Source organism: Akebia trifoliata, chromosome 2, assembly GCF_017979445.1.
Source record: "Akebia trifoliata isolate Shusen 1 chromosome 2, ASM1797944v1, whole genome shotgun sequence".
In the NCBI taxonomy this organism is placed as follows: domain Eukaryota; kingdom Viridiplantae; phylum Streptophyta; class Magnoliopsida; order Ranunculales; family Lardizabalaceae; genus Akebia; species Akebia trifoliata.
The window spans coordinates 13,088,430-13,104,452 of NC_141376.1; the positions used below are offsets into that span (position 1 = coordinate 13,088,430).

At 33.3% G+C, this 16,023-nt stretch overlaps 1 protein-coding gene across 7 annotated transcripts; it reads left to right on the forward strand.

The window, feature by feature from the left end:
* Window positions 1–822: 822 nt before the first annotated feature.
* LOC147409644 (transcription factor TGA4-like) lies at window positions 823–12,338 on the forward strand. Of its 7 annotated transcripts, none has more exons than XM_086431140.1 (11): window positions 823–1,401; window positions 2,432–2,533; window positions 3,507–3,590; window positions 3,868–4,005; window positions 4,268–4,342; window positions 5,193–5,252; window positions 5,349–5,426; window positions 5,525–5,579; window positions 7,480–7,751; window positions 10,352–10,579; window positions 11,862–12,338. In XM_086431140.1, the coding sequence occupies exons 3-11, from the start codon at window positions 3,558–3,560 to the stop codon at window positions 12,012–12,014; spliced, it is 1,092 nt and encodes a 363-aa protein (XP_086287266.1). In that variant the 5' UTR covers window positions 823–1,401; window positions 2,432–2,533; window positions 3,507–3,557; the 3' UTR covers window positions 12,015–12,338. The 7 variants fall into 7 exon arrangements, with proteins under 7 accessions (XP_086287266.1, XP_086287258.1, XP_086287294.1 ...); XM_086431152.1 differs by having other exon boundaries at window positions 832–1,401; window positions 3,837–4,005; XM_086431132.1 differs by lacking the exon at window positions 2,432–2,533 and having other exon boundaries at window positions 824–1,401.
* Window positions 12,339–16,023: the final 3,685 nt, after the last annotated feature.

A 16,023-nucleotide genomic window follows, 5' to 3' on the forward strand; every position in this document is an offset into this window, starting at 1 on the left:
TGTATATGAATACAATCCAAAATTTACCCTTAGATTTTGAGATTGAATCACACTTAGGTACCCTAAAATTATCCAATCCACGTGGTGGGAGGTGATTGTACGTTCACGAGGATTATTCAGGTGTTCTAAGAGACCCGAATACTTCGATTTAAAAAAAAAAAAAATTTATTATTAATTAGTCAATGATAAAGAATGTTGACTTTTGATCAATGATAAATTTAATTTTACATTTATCAAGGGGTGAAGTTAATATCATCAATTTTGTAGGGATATTAATTTCTTACTAACTTAATAAGATTTTCGACCTTTTACTAAGGGTTGTTTTGTTCGAATGAATTACCACATTAGCAATCCAACATCACAACCCTCTAAGTTTCTCTGAAAAATTTAGAAAATTTTTTTTTAATTTTTAAATTGATTTAAGATTTGGAAAATGATCGATTACGAAATTTTCACATAACTCCCAAACTCAAAATTGAAATTCACAATAGAAATTAATTTTTTAATTTTTTATAATTCATATAATTTTGTCTTCTACAATCCTAAAATATCAAATCATATTTTTGGGATGACACGAGGTGAGTCCAAGGTGGATTTTGAAGTGAGTGTGGAATCCTTGCTAACTTAATAAGACTAGGTGGATTCTAATAATTATTTAGCAAAATCTTTAAGGGTAATTTAGTCTTTCCAGGATACGGACAAACCTTTTTCCTCCCGCCAATTTAACAGGCATGCGCTCAGCGTATCTGAGGTATGAAAAGAAAGCACACGCAAGTTTGACTTTTACCGGAATCTGACACACAAATTGACACAACGCAACAAGAAGATATTTATTATTCTTAGTAAATATTGCTTACTGTATCAAGTGTCAACATACTCCATTACGTCTCGATCTCCACCACCCAAGTTTCCGGCGAGAAATTCCGTGTCGGACGTTATTTTTCATATTTTATTCTCGCCGGAAACTGACGTTAATTTGGGAACGTAAGAGGAGATGGGAGGTGGTGTAGGTTAAGGGCGGGGATGGTGCGCAGGTTAAGGGAGCGAAGAGTGTGACATGATGCGCATTTTTCTAAGTTGGGTGGAAATCTGACGGCGTTACGTTAGACCGTTAACTGTAGCAGACGATAAAAAGAGAACAATTTGTTTTGTTTTTTTGTTTTTTGTTTTTTAAGTTTTCTTCTTTTTATCTCCCTGTGTGGCTCTTTGAGTTCGAGGGATGGACGTTAGGGTTTTGCGGAATCTAGGGTTTCGAATGGAGAGAAGTATTGGATTAAGGTTTCAAGGACTTGTGAAACTTCGATTGGTGCAGAGTTTTGGTACAGTGGAGTTCAGAGGATTTGAGGATTGAAAGAGTTGAGACTTGAGCGGGAAATTTTCTTTTCCTCTGTGATTTAAGAGGTTTGTTTTGAGGGTTTTTGGATTGAGTTCTTATTTAGTTTTCTTGTTTTAGCTTAATATAAATTCTGCTTTATTGTTATTTGGTTGAAAATTATCTATGTTTTTTATAATAAAAAAAATCTAATAAAATGTTGTTTGTTTTTGTATTTTTATCTGAAATTGTGTTTATGTGTTCTGAGTTTAGTGTTCAATGAATTATGATTGATTGATTGATGATGAAAAAAAGATGGGCACTTTGATTCAATAAAGCAAGTTGAGTTGATTTGTTATGTGTTATGTTCATGAAACTTTCTGTACTTTAATTATTATTATTTTTTTATAATTAAAAAAGATGGGAATTGCGTTTTTGGCTAGACAAAGATTCTGTCTTAAGAACCGATCAAAAAAAGAAAAGAAAAAAAAAGGATTCTGTCTTAATAACCGATCAAAAAAAAAAAAAGATTCTGTCTTAAGAGGGTTCTGCAACAATTGGATTCTTCTCATGTTGATACCTCACAAGCTCGCTTTGGTGATGGAGTAGTGTTACTGACGTCATAGTTTGTCCTCTCGAAAGGTTATATGTATATTGATGTTCTCTTGGAGGATCTTTTGTTTTGGACAATTGAGAATGAATGCTTGTTAGCAAATCTTTTATGATTTGTTCAGTCTCTTATAGGTGAGTCAAGGTCCCTTCGAGAAGTAAACTCAGGCTGAATACTGTGTGAATTATGAGATAGGATGAAAGGACTTGTAATTAGGAAAATGGCCTCTTAAAGTCAGCACATCTATTTTTATTATTTTTTCTTTCTTTCTTCTAGTTCGGTCTTGCAAACCCTTCTTTCTGCAGTTTGATCTTTTCTTACCCATGACACTAGTACGATGTTGTTACTTGGTGTCTGTATGCTAGGATGTACTACCAAATACATTAGAGTGTGATAGAACTTCGGGACTTAACACTGATAATGGACCTCACAGTAGTCTATATTGTTATATTTTGTAAGCATTTAACCAGAAATTTCTGGATTATCTTTGCTTTTTTGGGTGCCTGTAGGCTCACTTTTAAGCATTGAGACGTGCATCTTGAGGTTCATATCAGGGCAAGGCTCTCAAAAAAAGCCTCGAGGACTTAAGGAAAGGCTCTTTCCACCCCAAGGTTCATGCTTTATTCAAACAAGTGTTAAATGAAACTTAAGGCATAGGGGAGGTTCCCCCTTTGTTGGCACTTTTTGAATCAAGTGCATGCTTCGTGAAGATTCGTTGTATTTCTTGCAATCTGTTTTTTCAATATCGTTATGTAATAGTCTTTTAGTCCTTTCAAATATAAAGTTGTCCATGTTATATCATTTAGTTTGCATCGAAGTCCTTGCGTATGTATGCGTGTGCATATATATATTCTCGTGGTCCTAATATCTGCAAATCACCGTTGATTTGAAACTCCAACATTTTCTTCTTCAACTATTTTATTTTTTTGTTCTTTCCAATCTTTATTTCGCTATTTATATTGAACCTATTCGTTTCTTCTTCTTGTCCTATGGCAGTATTATGTTAGGGTGGTTGTGACTTGTGACACTCTTAATCGTTTAGTTTTTCCTATTATATGAATGTCTATGTTTCAGTAGTATAGGGGACCCTAGTTGCAGGTGATTTTTTAGGCTCTTTGTCATCGGCTTTCAAACTTTCTGTTAACAAATTTTCTCTTCTCACAAGAATATTGTTTACACCTTTCCCAATCTCTATTTTCTCTTCTCACAAGAATATTGCTTACACCTTTCCCAATCTCTAAAGAAACTATACAGACTACACTTATCAATGAAGAAAGAAAGAAAGAAAGAGAGAAGAAACCATAAAAACATTGTCATTGTTAAGGCCTTATCTGAAAATTTTGACGTTGGCTAAATGAATCATGTTCTTACATTCACTTTTATTTAAAGCCATGCTTTTTGTTAGTTCAAGTGGGTTCAAAAGGAACCATGAAAACACTTAATATTAACTGTAGAATTGGAGGTTTTGTAGTGTACCCTTGGGCGTTATTTTGTACGTGCCATTCGTTGGTTTTCATTATGCGTTAGTGTGGTGCGATGTATGAAAGAACTTCATTTGACCAAGACCCTGGTTTTCATTCATAGGTTACCGAGCTGCTGATGTTCTGCTCTGCATGAAGTCTGTCAAATGGCATTATGACTAACAATTTGGCCACCAGACATTCTCTGGTAAATTGTTCTGAAATTCCCTTGTTTTATGTTCAAGCTGTGCAAATCAAAACTTCTTTTGTCCATTTTATTGTATTCATGTTCTTTGTTATAAATTCCTTTCCATGCCCTTAATTCATTTACTTAATCTCAAAGTTTCTGTAATATATTTGTACTTTTTTGGGCATCCTTTCTGTATTTTTCGTAGTTATAATTGTACAATACAATGCTTCAGATAAATAAAAGGTTTTACTTTTCTGTTTCTAGTCCTAAGAGTATGAACTCACCTTCAACTCAGTTTGCAACCCTAAGAAGGCTGAGTATATGTGAACCATCCCACCGGGTTAGTATGTGGGGGGACTCCTTCAATGCTGATAGCAGTCAAAATACAGGCACTTCCACAATCTTGGAGGTTGATGCTAAGCTAGATAATAAGGTGGAACTTCTTACGTCTGAACTTTACTCAATTATCTTGGTTATAGGAATTGGGATTATTGGTAATAATCTAGTTATTTTAGCTCTAGTTGTTATTTAGATATAGCTTTTTATTTAGCTTTTATTTATTTCTGATTTGTAAGGGCACTTTTGTCTTTCTATTATTATATTAATATAAATTCCTGTCAAGCTCTCACAAAGAGACAATTATTCTTCTCAAATTCTTCTGAGACAACATTGAGATTTATCTAATTTGTCTACAGTCCGAAGATACCTCTCATGGAACACTAGGATCTTTGAAAAAGTACGATCAAGAGGCAACCAAGCCTGCTAATAAGGTAAACAGTTTACATTATTTGCGATTTACTGTTTCTCTTCTCTGTTATATTGGAACTCAATTACATACCTGTCCTGGTTTTCTATGTAAATTGCATGTATGCCATAGTGCCATAGCAGTATCCATTTATTGACCAATTATTCTCTTGAGTATATAAATACATTTACGTTAAGTACCTCTTCTTATTATTTACCTGTAATTATTTTGCTTTTTTTTTTCCAGCCATTTTTCATTTATGAAATCATTCTTTCAAGTTTCTGGTAGATAATGTGCAAAATATGCCCATGACCTTCATTGCTGTCCTCAAATGCGGATGGAAAAGATAGAAAGGTATGGGGAAGGCTGTGATAGTAGAAAAAAGGTGATATTTGTAAAATTGTGATGGAGGTTAGTAAAATGGGAAGTATTTGTATGGGGGGAGAAGTGCCTAATACCTTCCCTTTTTCTTAAATGGTGCCCCTTACACAAATCTCTTATTTGTGGACCAGACTGGAGTCACTATTTGAATGAAAATAACAGAAGGAAGAAAGAAAAAAATCGTACTTTGGTGACCATTCACACCCTGAAACTTTCTTATGTCTATGGTGTATTGTGCGAGTGTTAACTACTTTAATATGATTTAAGCTCTCTCCTTTTTCAGTTTTCATTTGTCAATAGGTCATCAATAAAATGCATTGGAACATGAGATGGTAATTGTGTCATTTGGTTATCTTCTTGCATCACTCACGTGGCTCACAGGCCCAGCATCACTAGATGAGCATCCATGGGTGGTTATTGTGGTTTGATTTATTTGGTGGAAATATATTACCAGTATCATATCTCATATCAATAAAGCGTTAAATTATGTACAGATGTCAAGACGTCTTGCACAAAATCGTGAGGCTGCCCGCAAAAGTCGTGTGCGGAAAAAGGTAGAAAGAGATGTGCAAGCAAATAGAGGTCGATTTATGAAAGCTGTCTTGCTATGTGGACTTGACAAATTATAATAACCAAAATTTGTTTCATAGGCCTATGTTCAGCAATTGGAAGCAAGTCGTTTGAAGCTGACACAATTAGAGCAGGAGCTTGATCGAGCTAGACAGCAAGTACGGGGAATTTTTTATTTTTGTAAATTATTCTTTCTTGATCAAGCAAATGATCATTTATTTTGTTATTTAATGGCACTGAAAATGCCTTATTTCAGGGTGTCTACGTAGGTGGTGCATTAGATACTGGAATATCTGGAACTATGAACTCAGGTTTGTTGTTTGACGTGCTACATCAATGTATCAATTTTTTTTATATCTTCATTCTCCAAATGTTTCTGCCGATAGTAAATGTTGCATGTGACTTTGTGATTGTTAGGTAGCCATTTCATTATGAAAAACATATCATGTAAAACATAGATGCTATGGATTGTTTCATTCTTCATGTTGTTGGTTATTTTGTGATTGTATAGCATCGAGCAGATTCTGTGGAATTTAACTTTTATCATCAAGGTTTTCATGCACTATTTTTTTGAGTTGAAGTTCAAATATTTATGGCAATCACTGAAAGTTCTCTTTATTAATCATTTAAACTGATTATTATCCCTCCACTGAAGTTCGTTCTGGAAAAATTCCTTAAGTTTTATGTCAGACATTTAGTCATTTAATGCCTTAAAAAAAATCCAAACTGGATTATTCTTTCTTCGTCTTTTTTATTATGAAGGGAGGGTCTCAGATGAATTGACAAGATAAGGAGGATTATGGAATACTTAAGAGATTTTATTCGAAGCAAGCGTTCGATTCAGTGCTATCCAAGGTGAAAAAAGTGCTCGTGTAGGCGTAAGACGTTGTATTGCAAGGCCTTTTTGCCTTGTCTACCCTAAGCGATAAAAAATGCACTATGAAACAAAGATGCTAAAATGTGATGCAAAAAGTGCCAAAAGGTAGGTAAAGGAGCCAAACATGACACATCAAGCTCCAACAAGCCATTTTTTCTGTTTTTTTTTTTTTTTTTGCTCTCTTCTTTTAGGATTAGATTCTAACTTATGGCCTAATACCCCAAAACAAACATTTATCCAGCCCTTTTAAAGATTAAAAAAAAAACCCTAAAAACTCTGATTTTGTGCGAATTTTTTTTTTTTAATTTTAAAATAAAAAAACTCCATTCATTTCAACACAAACTTCATTTGTTTTGATTCTTTTTTATTACAATCAATTTTGTGAGTTGATTTGAAGCATCCAAAGCTATTATGTAAAACTTAAAAGTCAAAAACAAGAAATCAGTTACAATTTTTTTTTTCAAGATTATCATAATTTTAATCTTTACTATTCAATCTTCAGAAATTTAAATAAAAAAAAGTTTCTGAAAGACAAATTCATACAATAGAAGAATTCTCAGTTACAAAAATAAGCCAAATGTTTCTTTGTCAATAATATTATATAGAAACTATAATAAGATTTAAAAGAATCAGATATTTATATTTTGAGGAATAAGAAAAGCCTAACCAATCAAAAGGCATACCTAGGTGAGCTTAGGCGAGGTGATTCCCTCATTGCCTAGGTGCGCTGTGTGCCTAGCACTTTTGATAGCTGTGGCGTTCATGACAGGCTTTTTTTAATCAACCTCAACATGATACTCTTGCTGCAATGAGGCCTTACTAGGTTTTTACCAGGATAGAGGTTGTTGTCAGATATTACATAGATGTGAGGAGTGCTTTGAAGATTTCCATTCAGGTAGTCAAAATAAATAAATAAATAACCAAGCCTTGAATGACCATCTTACCCCTCGATGCTCTAGAAATTGTGTTGGAAGAATCACCCTCCACTACCCAAAGTCACTGTGATAGATCTTTGAAAGTATCCTCTGCAAAAGAGTTTTGTCCTCTCCTTCATTGGAACCCTTGAACCAAATTGGCGCCCTGGGGTCTTTTAGGTCTCACTACTAAACATTGATACCAACAAGAATCCTCGGGAAGCTGTCATTGCTTCTTCTTCAAAATATCTATTTATAAAGTTCTCTATTGTTGCTCAACAACTAGATTATCTTTATTTATGTCTACAACTGCCTGCAGTGTTTGTATGCTTCTAATATTTTAGGGTGCTTTTTCAAATAGCTTTTTTGTACCTTTATATTTTTCTTTTCCCGGTACTAGCCATTATTAGTATCTTGTAGGGGTTGCTGCATTTGAGATGCGGTATGGACACTGGGTTGAAGAACAAAATAGACAGATTCATGAACTAAGAACTGCTTTGCTAGCTCATGGAACCGATTTAGAGCTTCGCATGCTTGTTGATAGTGGCATTAACCACTATGATGATCTTTTCCGAATGAAAGCAGCTGCTGCAAAGGCTGATGTCTTCTATTTGATGTCTGGCATGTGGAAGACATCAACCGAACGATTTTTTCTGTGGATTGGAGGATTTCGCCCATCAGAACTTCTAAAGGTGATGCTCGGTTAAATCCAACCTATTATTGGAGATTGCTCATCTTTTGGTCCTTATTGAATATGCACTTGTTCTCTATGTACATTTTAGGTTTGTACTGATGTTGCACCAGAGAAATCTTCTAATGGACAATCGATGTATTGTTAATCAACATGTTTTCTCTTAGAGAGCTGCTATTGGCACCCCCTCCCCCCCCAACTTTTACTTGTTACACCCCAATTAAAATTAAAGAAAATAAGTGAATGGTTGAGAATAAGTAAAAGTTGGGGTGCCAATAGAAACTCTCTTTTTTTACTAGATTTATATTTTTTGGCTTTAAAATTGGGACAATGACCGCAAAGACCTATTTTTTGAAAATATGTACCAAAGAGTCTCCTATAAAAAATTATGGACTCTTTAGTACCCAATTTATCAAATATTAGTCTAAAAATGATCTTTGAAGCAAAAATACCATAATTACCCTTTTAATGATTTTTGAAGTTTTAAATAAACATGTTAATTTGAGAACATTTGAGCTACTCCTATGTTTTATAATCAATGACATGCCCCTTAACTATGGTCATCTCTTATAGATCAATTAAAAAAATAAAAGACTTGTTTTTCTTACCAAAACTAGTAATCTTTAAATCACGTAGATTTATTAATAACTAAATAAATTGTTCTTTGTATATTAGATTTATTAAAATATATAAATAATTTTAAATTTAAATAATTAAAACATAATTTTAAAACTCGACTTGAATGTTCATTGAATTGATTCAACTCAAAATTAGCAAGTCGACACAAATGAGTCAAATAAAATTATATTAAATTTATGAATAGTTATTAGTGAATAAAATATTTATTTTTTTATTTTTCACAGACATATTAATAACTAAATAAATTGGTCAAGTTTTTGTTTTGACTCCCTATATTTTAGATCAAACACATTGTAAAGTTGTTAAAAGGGTATTTCAGGTATTTTTCTTAAAAAATTCTTCAAAAGATCCTTAATAGAGTAATATTTTATTAAGTAGGACTTAAATGGTCCGTATTCTTTACCACTGGAATTGTTTCAATGAGTGTTGTAATGCTGAGATTACAATTTGAGCCAAACCTTTGAATAGTGTGTTTTAATCTTTAATTGGGATGATAAATAATTAAAGAAATTGGGGTGTAATGAGTAATAGTTGGGGTGCCAATAGCAGCTCTTTTTTTTTCAGTTTAACATTTTCTATATTTTTCATCTTGTTTACTGGAGGATACAGTGTTCTGTAGTTATTCTATCTTCTATTCTTTATTACCTTCTAAGAGGTTCCAGTCACTAGCCCATGCTCTTTGCTTTTGTGCCTTTTTTTTTCTTCTCATCTAGAAATTCTGCATTTCCCTAGCAACACTATTGCAACATGTTATCAGATTGGGTACTTCATGCATTATTCATCCTTTGGCACATATAGTGAGTCATGTATATTGAAGTCTTTAGCTTGCTTTTCTGTGATCTAGAACTCAAATGCATAGTTAAATCTGGAATCTTTGATGTTATAAATAGGAAACAACCATCTTTAAGCTCTCTATGAAGATAGGTGGCACACATCCTATATATTCCAGCCCAGATGTATTTTCTGTCAAAAATCAATGATTGGATGATATCAAGTTATCAACCATCCTATATATTCCTCTCTTTGAATCATTTTATTGCTATTATTGTTATCCAAGAAGTCACCTAGTTGGACATCATTGGATAATGAGTCTGTAATCATGAACATGTACCACTCTTCTGCTAACATTGTTACTTAGATAATTCAAATCTTCAGATCAATTCTTAAATATTTCTCAAGGGACCAATGCATTGTACATTCCTACAATAAGGTGGCAATCATGAAAGTATCAGTGAGGCTTATCAATTATTTTACCCATCAAAAAAATAAAAATGAAAATCATGAAAGTATCAGCTTGCAAAGTTGGTAAAGAATGTGAGTCTTGATGTCATAGCCTGGGTTCGAACAATCAAACCCACCTTCATCCACTAACCACTAACCCTGCTTGCCTATCACCACACAAAAAAAAGTGAAGAATACAGTAAACCCTACATGAGGTTGAAAAATTAAAGTGTCTTGGAAATTATTGAATTTATAATACTCCCAATGGATTGTATTATGTGTCTATAACATCTCTGTTCATTCCTTTTATCATGATTTCAGCAACTCAATCTTCAGCCATGTAGTAGGAAGTAACTATGAACTGATGGATAAAGGAAATTTTGTGATTCACGAATGGTGTTGCGGGTCTATTACGAAACAATTTTTTAAGTCTTCTACACCTATACAAACAGGAAGAAATGTAGTGAGAACACATCGGTAATCTGCAATCTCTACAGACTTTTGGCCATGTTTATCTTACATGTACCCATTGTGTGGGATTTTTTTCTATTTCTTCTGAGATTTCGGAATTATTTGATAGGCTGATTGGAAAAATTCATAAACTTATTTGAATGAATTAATCTGTTTGGTATTCCACTTCTTGTCACATTATTGTATGTAGTTGGGATGTCCTTCCATTTATCAAATTTGTGATAATCTGATAATGCTATTCCGTTTTTTTATTCGTTGTGTTGATTTCAGGTTCTCATTCCACAACTTGATCCGTTGACAGAGCAGCAAATTTCTAGTGTCCGTAACTTGCAACAATTATCTCAGCAAGCCGAAGATGCTCTTTCTCAAGGGATGGATCAACTGCAGTACACTCTTTCTGAGTCCATAGCGGCCGATCCATTGGGTGGTAGAAGTTACATGTCACAGATGGCTACCGCAATGGGGAAGTTGGAAGCTCTTGTGAGCTTTGTGAACCAGGTAAATATCACTACTCTACTTATTTTAGTTCTTTATTTATGCTCTTATGTACTTCAATAGGGTTTCTTTCCTGATAAGTTACTTCCATAGTGTCCTTTCTGAGATATTTCTTGGTCATCATTTTCTTAAAGGAAACTTTTGTATGGACCAACACACGCTAGTTATACCAAATATAACAATATATTTTTTGAGACTGAGGTGGATTTTTCTCTCTTTTTCTTTTATTCTTTTTAAGCCTTGGCATCGTTATGAGTTTGAAATGCTCTCTAAGATGTTAATGCAACCATACATGTTTTGAGATAGAATATCTTATAGCCATGTAACAGAGGATTAGGTTGGATCTACTTCCTAAAACCGTGAAAAGATCAAAATTACTTGAACAAATTTACCAAACTTACTGCCTATGTAATTAGGATTTTCTGTTTATGAAAGCTTCCAATTATTCAAAGCTGAAGCTTTTTACGATCATGTAAATATACAAGCAGTCATTCATTTCAAACTAACAGAGATGGTCTTTGCTCACTGGAAAAATCTCGAGGGTTTAGGAGATCTATTCCACAGGTAATATTTATACTACTATTATATTCACGGGGCCATCAAAAGTTAGCCCATATATCGTGCATTGGGGGGGTCTTTCAAAGGAGAGGATTTCCCGGGATTTTCAAGGATCTGACCACTCAGTGCAGGAGGTTATCATTTTCATTGTTTGATATATTTTTTTTCCTTGGGCGGAGTCTTCGAGGAATTTAAGGTTGCTCTCTTTGAAGACTTTCTGTTCAGATGGGATTTGGTCTTATTGTACAAAGTGAGTAGGCTTGTAGGTAGTCTTGACCTCCTATCTTGTGTTGTTATACTTTGTGTTTTAATGAGTTAAAAAAAAAGTTAAAAAAGAGGGTTCAATCATTAACTTGGTTAACTACATGTAGCCCTAGAAGATATCCCTAGTGAATTCTTTGGACAAAAGTAATTTTTGCTGGTTAACTGGAGATGACATTGTAGAGATATTTTTTTATTGGGTGAGTCCACATCTTTAATTTAGTGTAAGTGGGTCCCACATACTTTTATAATATAAATAGAGAGGCGGAGGAGGGGTTGAACCTATTCAAGTTCGACCTTCTCTCTCCTCTACTCTCCTTGTTTCTTCTCCCCTTCTCTTGTGGGTTGATTCTTAGTCTCTAACATGAAATCAGATCATCTCTGCTCTTAGTGGCTTGTTAATTGAACCCATCCCTTCATATGGAATTCAACTGACTACTAGTGCTTTTTCGAAACTTCTAAACAGGCAGACCACCTTCGCCGGCAGACCCTACAGCAGATGCGAGCCATCCTAACAATCCGCCAAGCAGCCCGAGGCTTGCTTGCCTTAGGCGATTACTTTCAACGTCTCCGGGCCCTAAGTTCTCTCTGGGCTGCTCGTCCAAGTGAACCGACCTAATCAAAATGGAGAGACCCGTAAGTGTTTCTATCAGAATCCTCCTCGCCCCTACTGCACATAACCCGAGCTACTGGAAATCAAAGGTTGTATATACGGCCTCCATGATCCATACGTGAAGATTAGCTTTTGTTGATTATCCCAAGTGCACGTTGTATATTATTACATGTAAGGTTATTTTAAGTGTACGTCACATCATCCGTGGCAGATGGGACTTCTTATGTAAAAATTATAGTTTTGAGTACGTTTTTATCTACTTCGCGTTATGATTTGAATCGGGGTCTTGATATGTACAGTTCTTGTTCATACCAAGCTTTTTTATTTTTATTTTTATTTTTATTTTTATTTTTTCCTTATGCATGTTTTCAGAGGGTGGCTTCAGAAGATATAAATGACGCAAGACCACAAGCATGTATCTTGCATTCTGACCATAAGTTGATGAATGGCTCCCTCTAATCTGCATGGATGTGATCTTCACTTCGAATGCTTCTGTCTGACAGCTTGATATTTAATTTTGATAAACTTTTATGAAATATGTCAAAATATTTTTTACTCCATTTTTTTTGGTATTTCAGTTAAATTATTGATTGTTTAAATTTCTAAAAAATAATTAAATTTCGAGAATAAAATTCAAGTATAATGAATTGCTATTGATTTTTGTCGACAACTTGAAAATGACTCCATTCATGGGCTGCTAGGATTTGTTAATGGATCAGATTTGAGTTGGATTAGGGTTAAATGAGTAACAATGTGATAAGAAATTTATTGGATATGAACTCGGTCAGATCTACCATTTCATATTCCAAAATAATATTAGGTATTCCGAATCCAATCCAATCTAGTAGAAAAATTCAAAATTTTGAGCTGAACCAAATCCAATCGAATTTGATATTATTTTCTAAAATTATCAGATCGGGTCCTTATTGATTGGGTGGGATATGGTTGTTCCAATCCAAACCCATTTCTGTAAGTTATTAAATTGGATCGGTTATCATCCAAACAAAAATACTTTATCTAGAACCCAAGTTTTTTGGGAAAACTACTTAAAAGGACCCTGGCGGAGGGGTTCTTTCTAGTTAGTCCATAAGTTTTAGGACTTCTCTTAATAACCCATTAAGTAAAACTTTTCTTTCTAATCAGTCCTTGAAACTCCTTTCTCACGATTGAAAGGCCAAATGTGTCCTAGCCGTTCGAACTCATCATTTTCATAAATAAAAAATAGATTTTTGGCATCTCATTCCAATGTAAAGAATTTGAGAAGGAAGAAAAAATTATTTTCAAAGATCTTCCCAAGCTTTTAGAAAATGTATGAAAAAAATTAGAGTTTTTTCAATTTTTTTGTTTTGTATTTAATGAAAATCTATCAAATATGATTCTTTTGGTTTGAAATCATCTAAGACAAATTGTTATGTCAAGTTTTTAATCGATCTTTCTACATATTTTAGTCGGAAAAACTCGTAAAACAGATGGATTTTACCAACGTTGAATTCAACAAATTTTTTTTTTTTTTTTGTCAAGTTTGATATTTTTTAAAATTGTTGAACCCAACAATAGAAAGTGGTGAGCTTGACAGTAAAAATGTTGATTTCAACAATAAATAAAAAGTGGTGAGATCAACAATAACGAGGGATGATTAAGAAATAAAAAATTTACTAAATGTACCATCAAGCTACCATCCAAAATTTAAGGACTATTTAAAAAGAAATCCCTACATCAGGAATGCTTAAGTAATTTTCCTATGTTTTTTTATTAGGATGGATCGAATTTAATCCGATCCATTGTAAGGCGTACGTGCATGTCCATATCCAGTGATACTCACCTGGACAGTTGACAAAATTATGAGCTGCCTAACACTAAAAAGTGGGGAAAATTACTTGAAGGACCCTGGTGGTGGAGGGACCTTTTTTTTAATATATGGTATCTTAATAGGAAAAAAAAATAATTTCTTTAGAATCCCTAGTCCTAGCCATTTGAGGTTTTACATTTATTTTATTTTATTTATTAATGAAGCAGAGTTTGACCTTTGCCGGAAGGCTCATTCTCTTTGAATAAAGTGTATGAAAGAGGAAGACAATAAAGTTGAAAAATGTATTATTAGAAAAGGGGTAAAAGATAAAAGAAAAAGATAATAAAGGTGTAAAAATATTATTGGAAAAAGGGTAAGAGAGTATTGAAGATGGAGAGAAGGGGAAAGATAATAAAATTAGAGAGCCAATATTGAAAATGGGATAGAAGAGAAAAGACAATAAAATTAAAAAAGTATTTTCGGAAAAAGAGGACAGAAAAAATAATAAAATTGAAATTATTCTCCAAGATACATGTGAAATTCAATCTAAACTACTTTTTATGGGGGGATAAACATTAAGAAGACAACTGTTATATTTTATTATATAAATAAATGATTTTTTCACAATTAAGTCTTTCCATCAATAAGACTGTTAAGATTTGAGGAAAAACATAGATTTCTTAGTGATCAATTCCAATCATTTAGGGATTAATACATTTTTCTTGGGAATACCTGACATGAGAATTATCAATGGGGAGCCATAAGTTGAGACTAGTATTTTCCATAAATAAATGTACAAAAATGAGACTTTAACTCAACTAAGCCTCTATAAGTGAAAGTCTTGAGTTCAAATAGTCCCTCAGGAATTTTGTTAAGATCCTTAGGTTAAGACTTAAACTTTTCACTCCATTAAATCCTAAGTATTTTTGAAACATTGGTTTCAATCATAACATTTGGTATCAAGGCCAACCCCATCTCCTGGGAAGCCATCATGGGGGAATGGGGGAAGAGGAAAAAGGACCTCCTGCTCACTCTCACACATAAAACCAACAATGATACAATCATTTCTGATGATTTTTATTTTTATTTTTATGACAATTGGAGAATGAGATACTCTTAATTTTGAACATTTAAATGTTTTTATTATTATTTATTTCAACGATATATTAAAAAAATGAAGAATAAAATTGAGATTGTAAAATTTTTAAAGATTTCATCATAACTTTTGATCCGAGTGTTCATTTCACAACTATAACATACGTATTTTAGGTATTTTGAGAAGATTTACCTAATATTGAAAAAAAAATCAATAAAATCAGAATTACATTTACAATGTCAAGTTCACATTTTACACTTTAAAATATCATTTTTTTTTTCCATAGATAAAACCATTCTTCATGGGAAAAAATGGTTTATGCATAAGAGTGAGAATGCTTAGATGGGGGTATTTTTTAGCTTTTTAAAATTTAATATTTTTGCAATAAAACGTTAAAATAAGAGGTAACATAGTAAAATGACATATGCACGTTAAGTCTTTAACAAGAGAGGTTAAGTGTAATTGTCAGAATGTTAGGAGGTCAACACAGAGTTACAACAAATCGTAAGGGGTTGAAGTGTTATTTACCCTTTAATGCCATCCAACCCTGATGGAAGGATTTATTTCTAAACACCCCTAGTTTTTTAGAGATAACTTGATAAGTTCATGCAGTAAACTTTTTTCTTTCTTAACCCCCCTTCAATTGGAGAGATGGATGATTCAAATTGTCAAGATCAACAATTCAAATCATTGGGACCAACATTTGTTCTAATTGTTGAGATAAATCTTTTACAACCATTGACATCAACAATTGTAAATTGTCGATCTCCACATTTGAACATGAATCATCGATTCAAATTGTCGAGATCGAATCTTCAATCTTAACATTTCAACATGAATAAAGATCAACGACTCAAATTAGATTAACATTCAAGAATCGTCTATCTCGACAATTTAAGTTGACTATTTTATTGGGGTAAAGGCGTATTAAGAAAGAAATATTTTACTACCCGGGTTGTTAAGTTACAGCCCAAAACAAAGGGTGCATTTAGAAAGAACAACTTAACACAGGGTCTATTAAGTTTCAACGGGTCAGTTATTTGAACTATTGGATATATTAGACGAAAGATTGAACAGGTCTCCTGCCTCTCATACATGGGTTTCTGTGTATAATTGAACCATGCATCAAA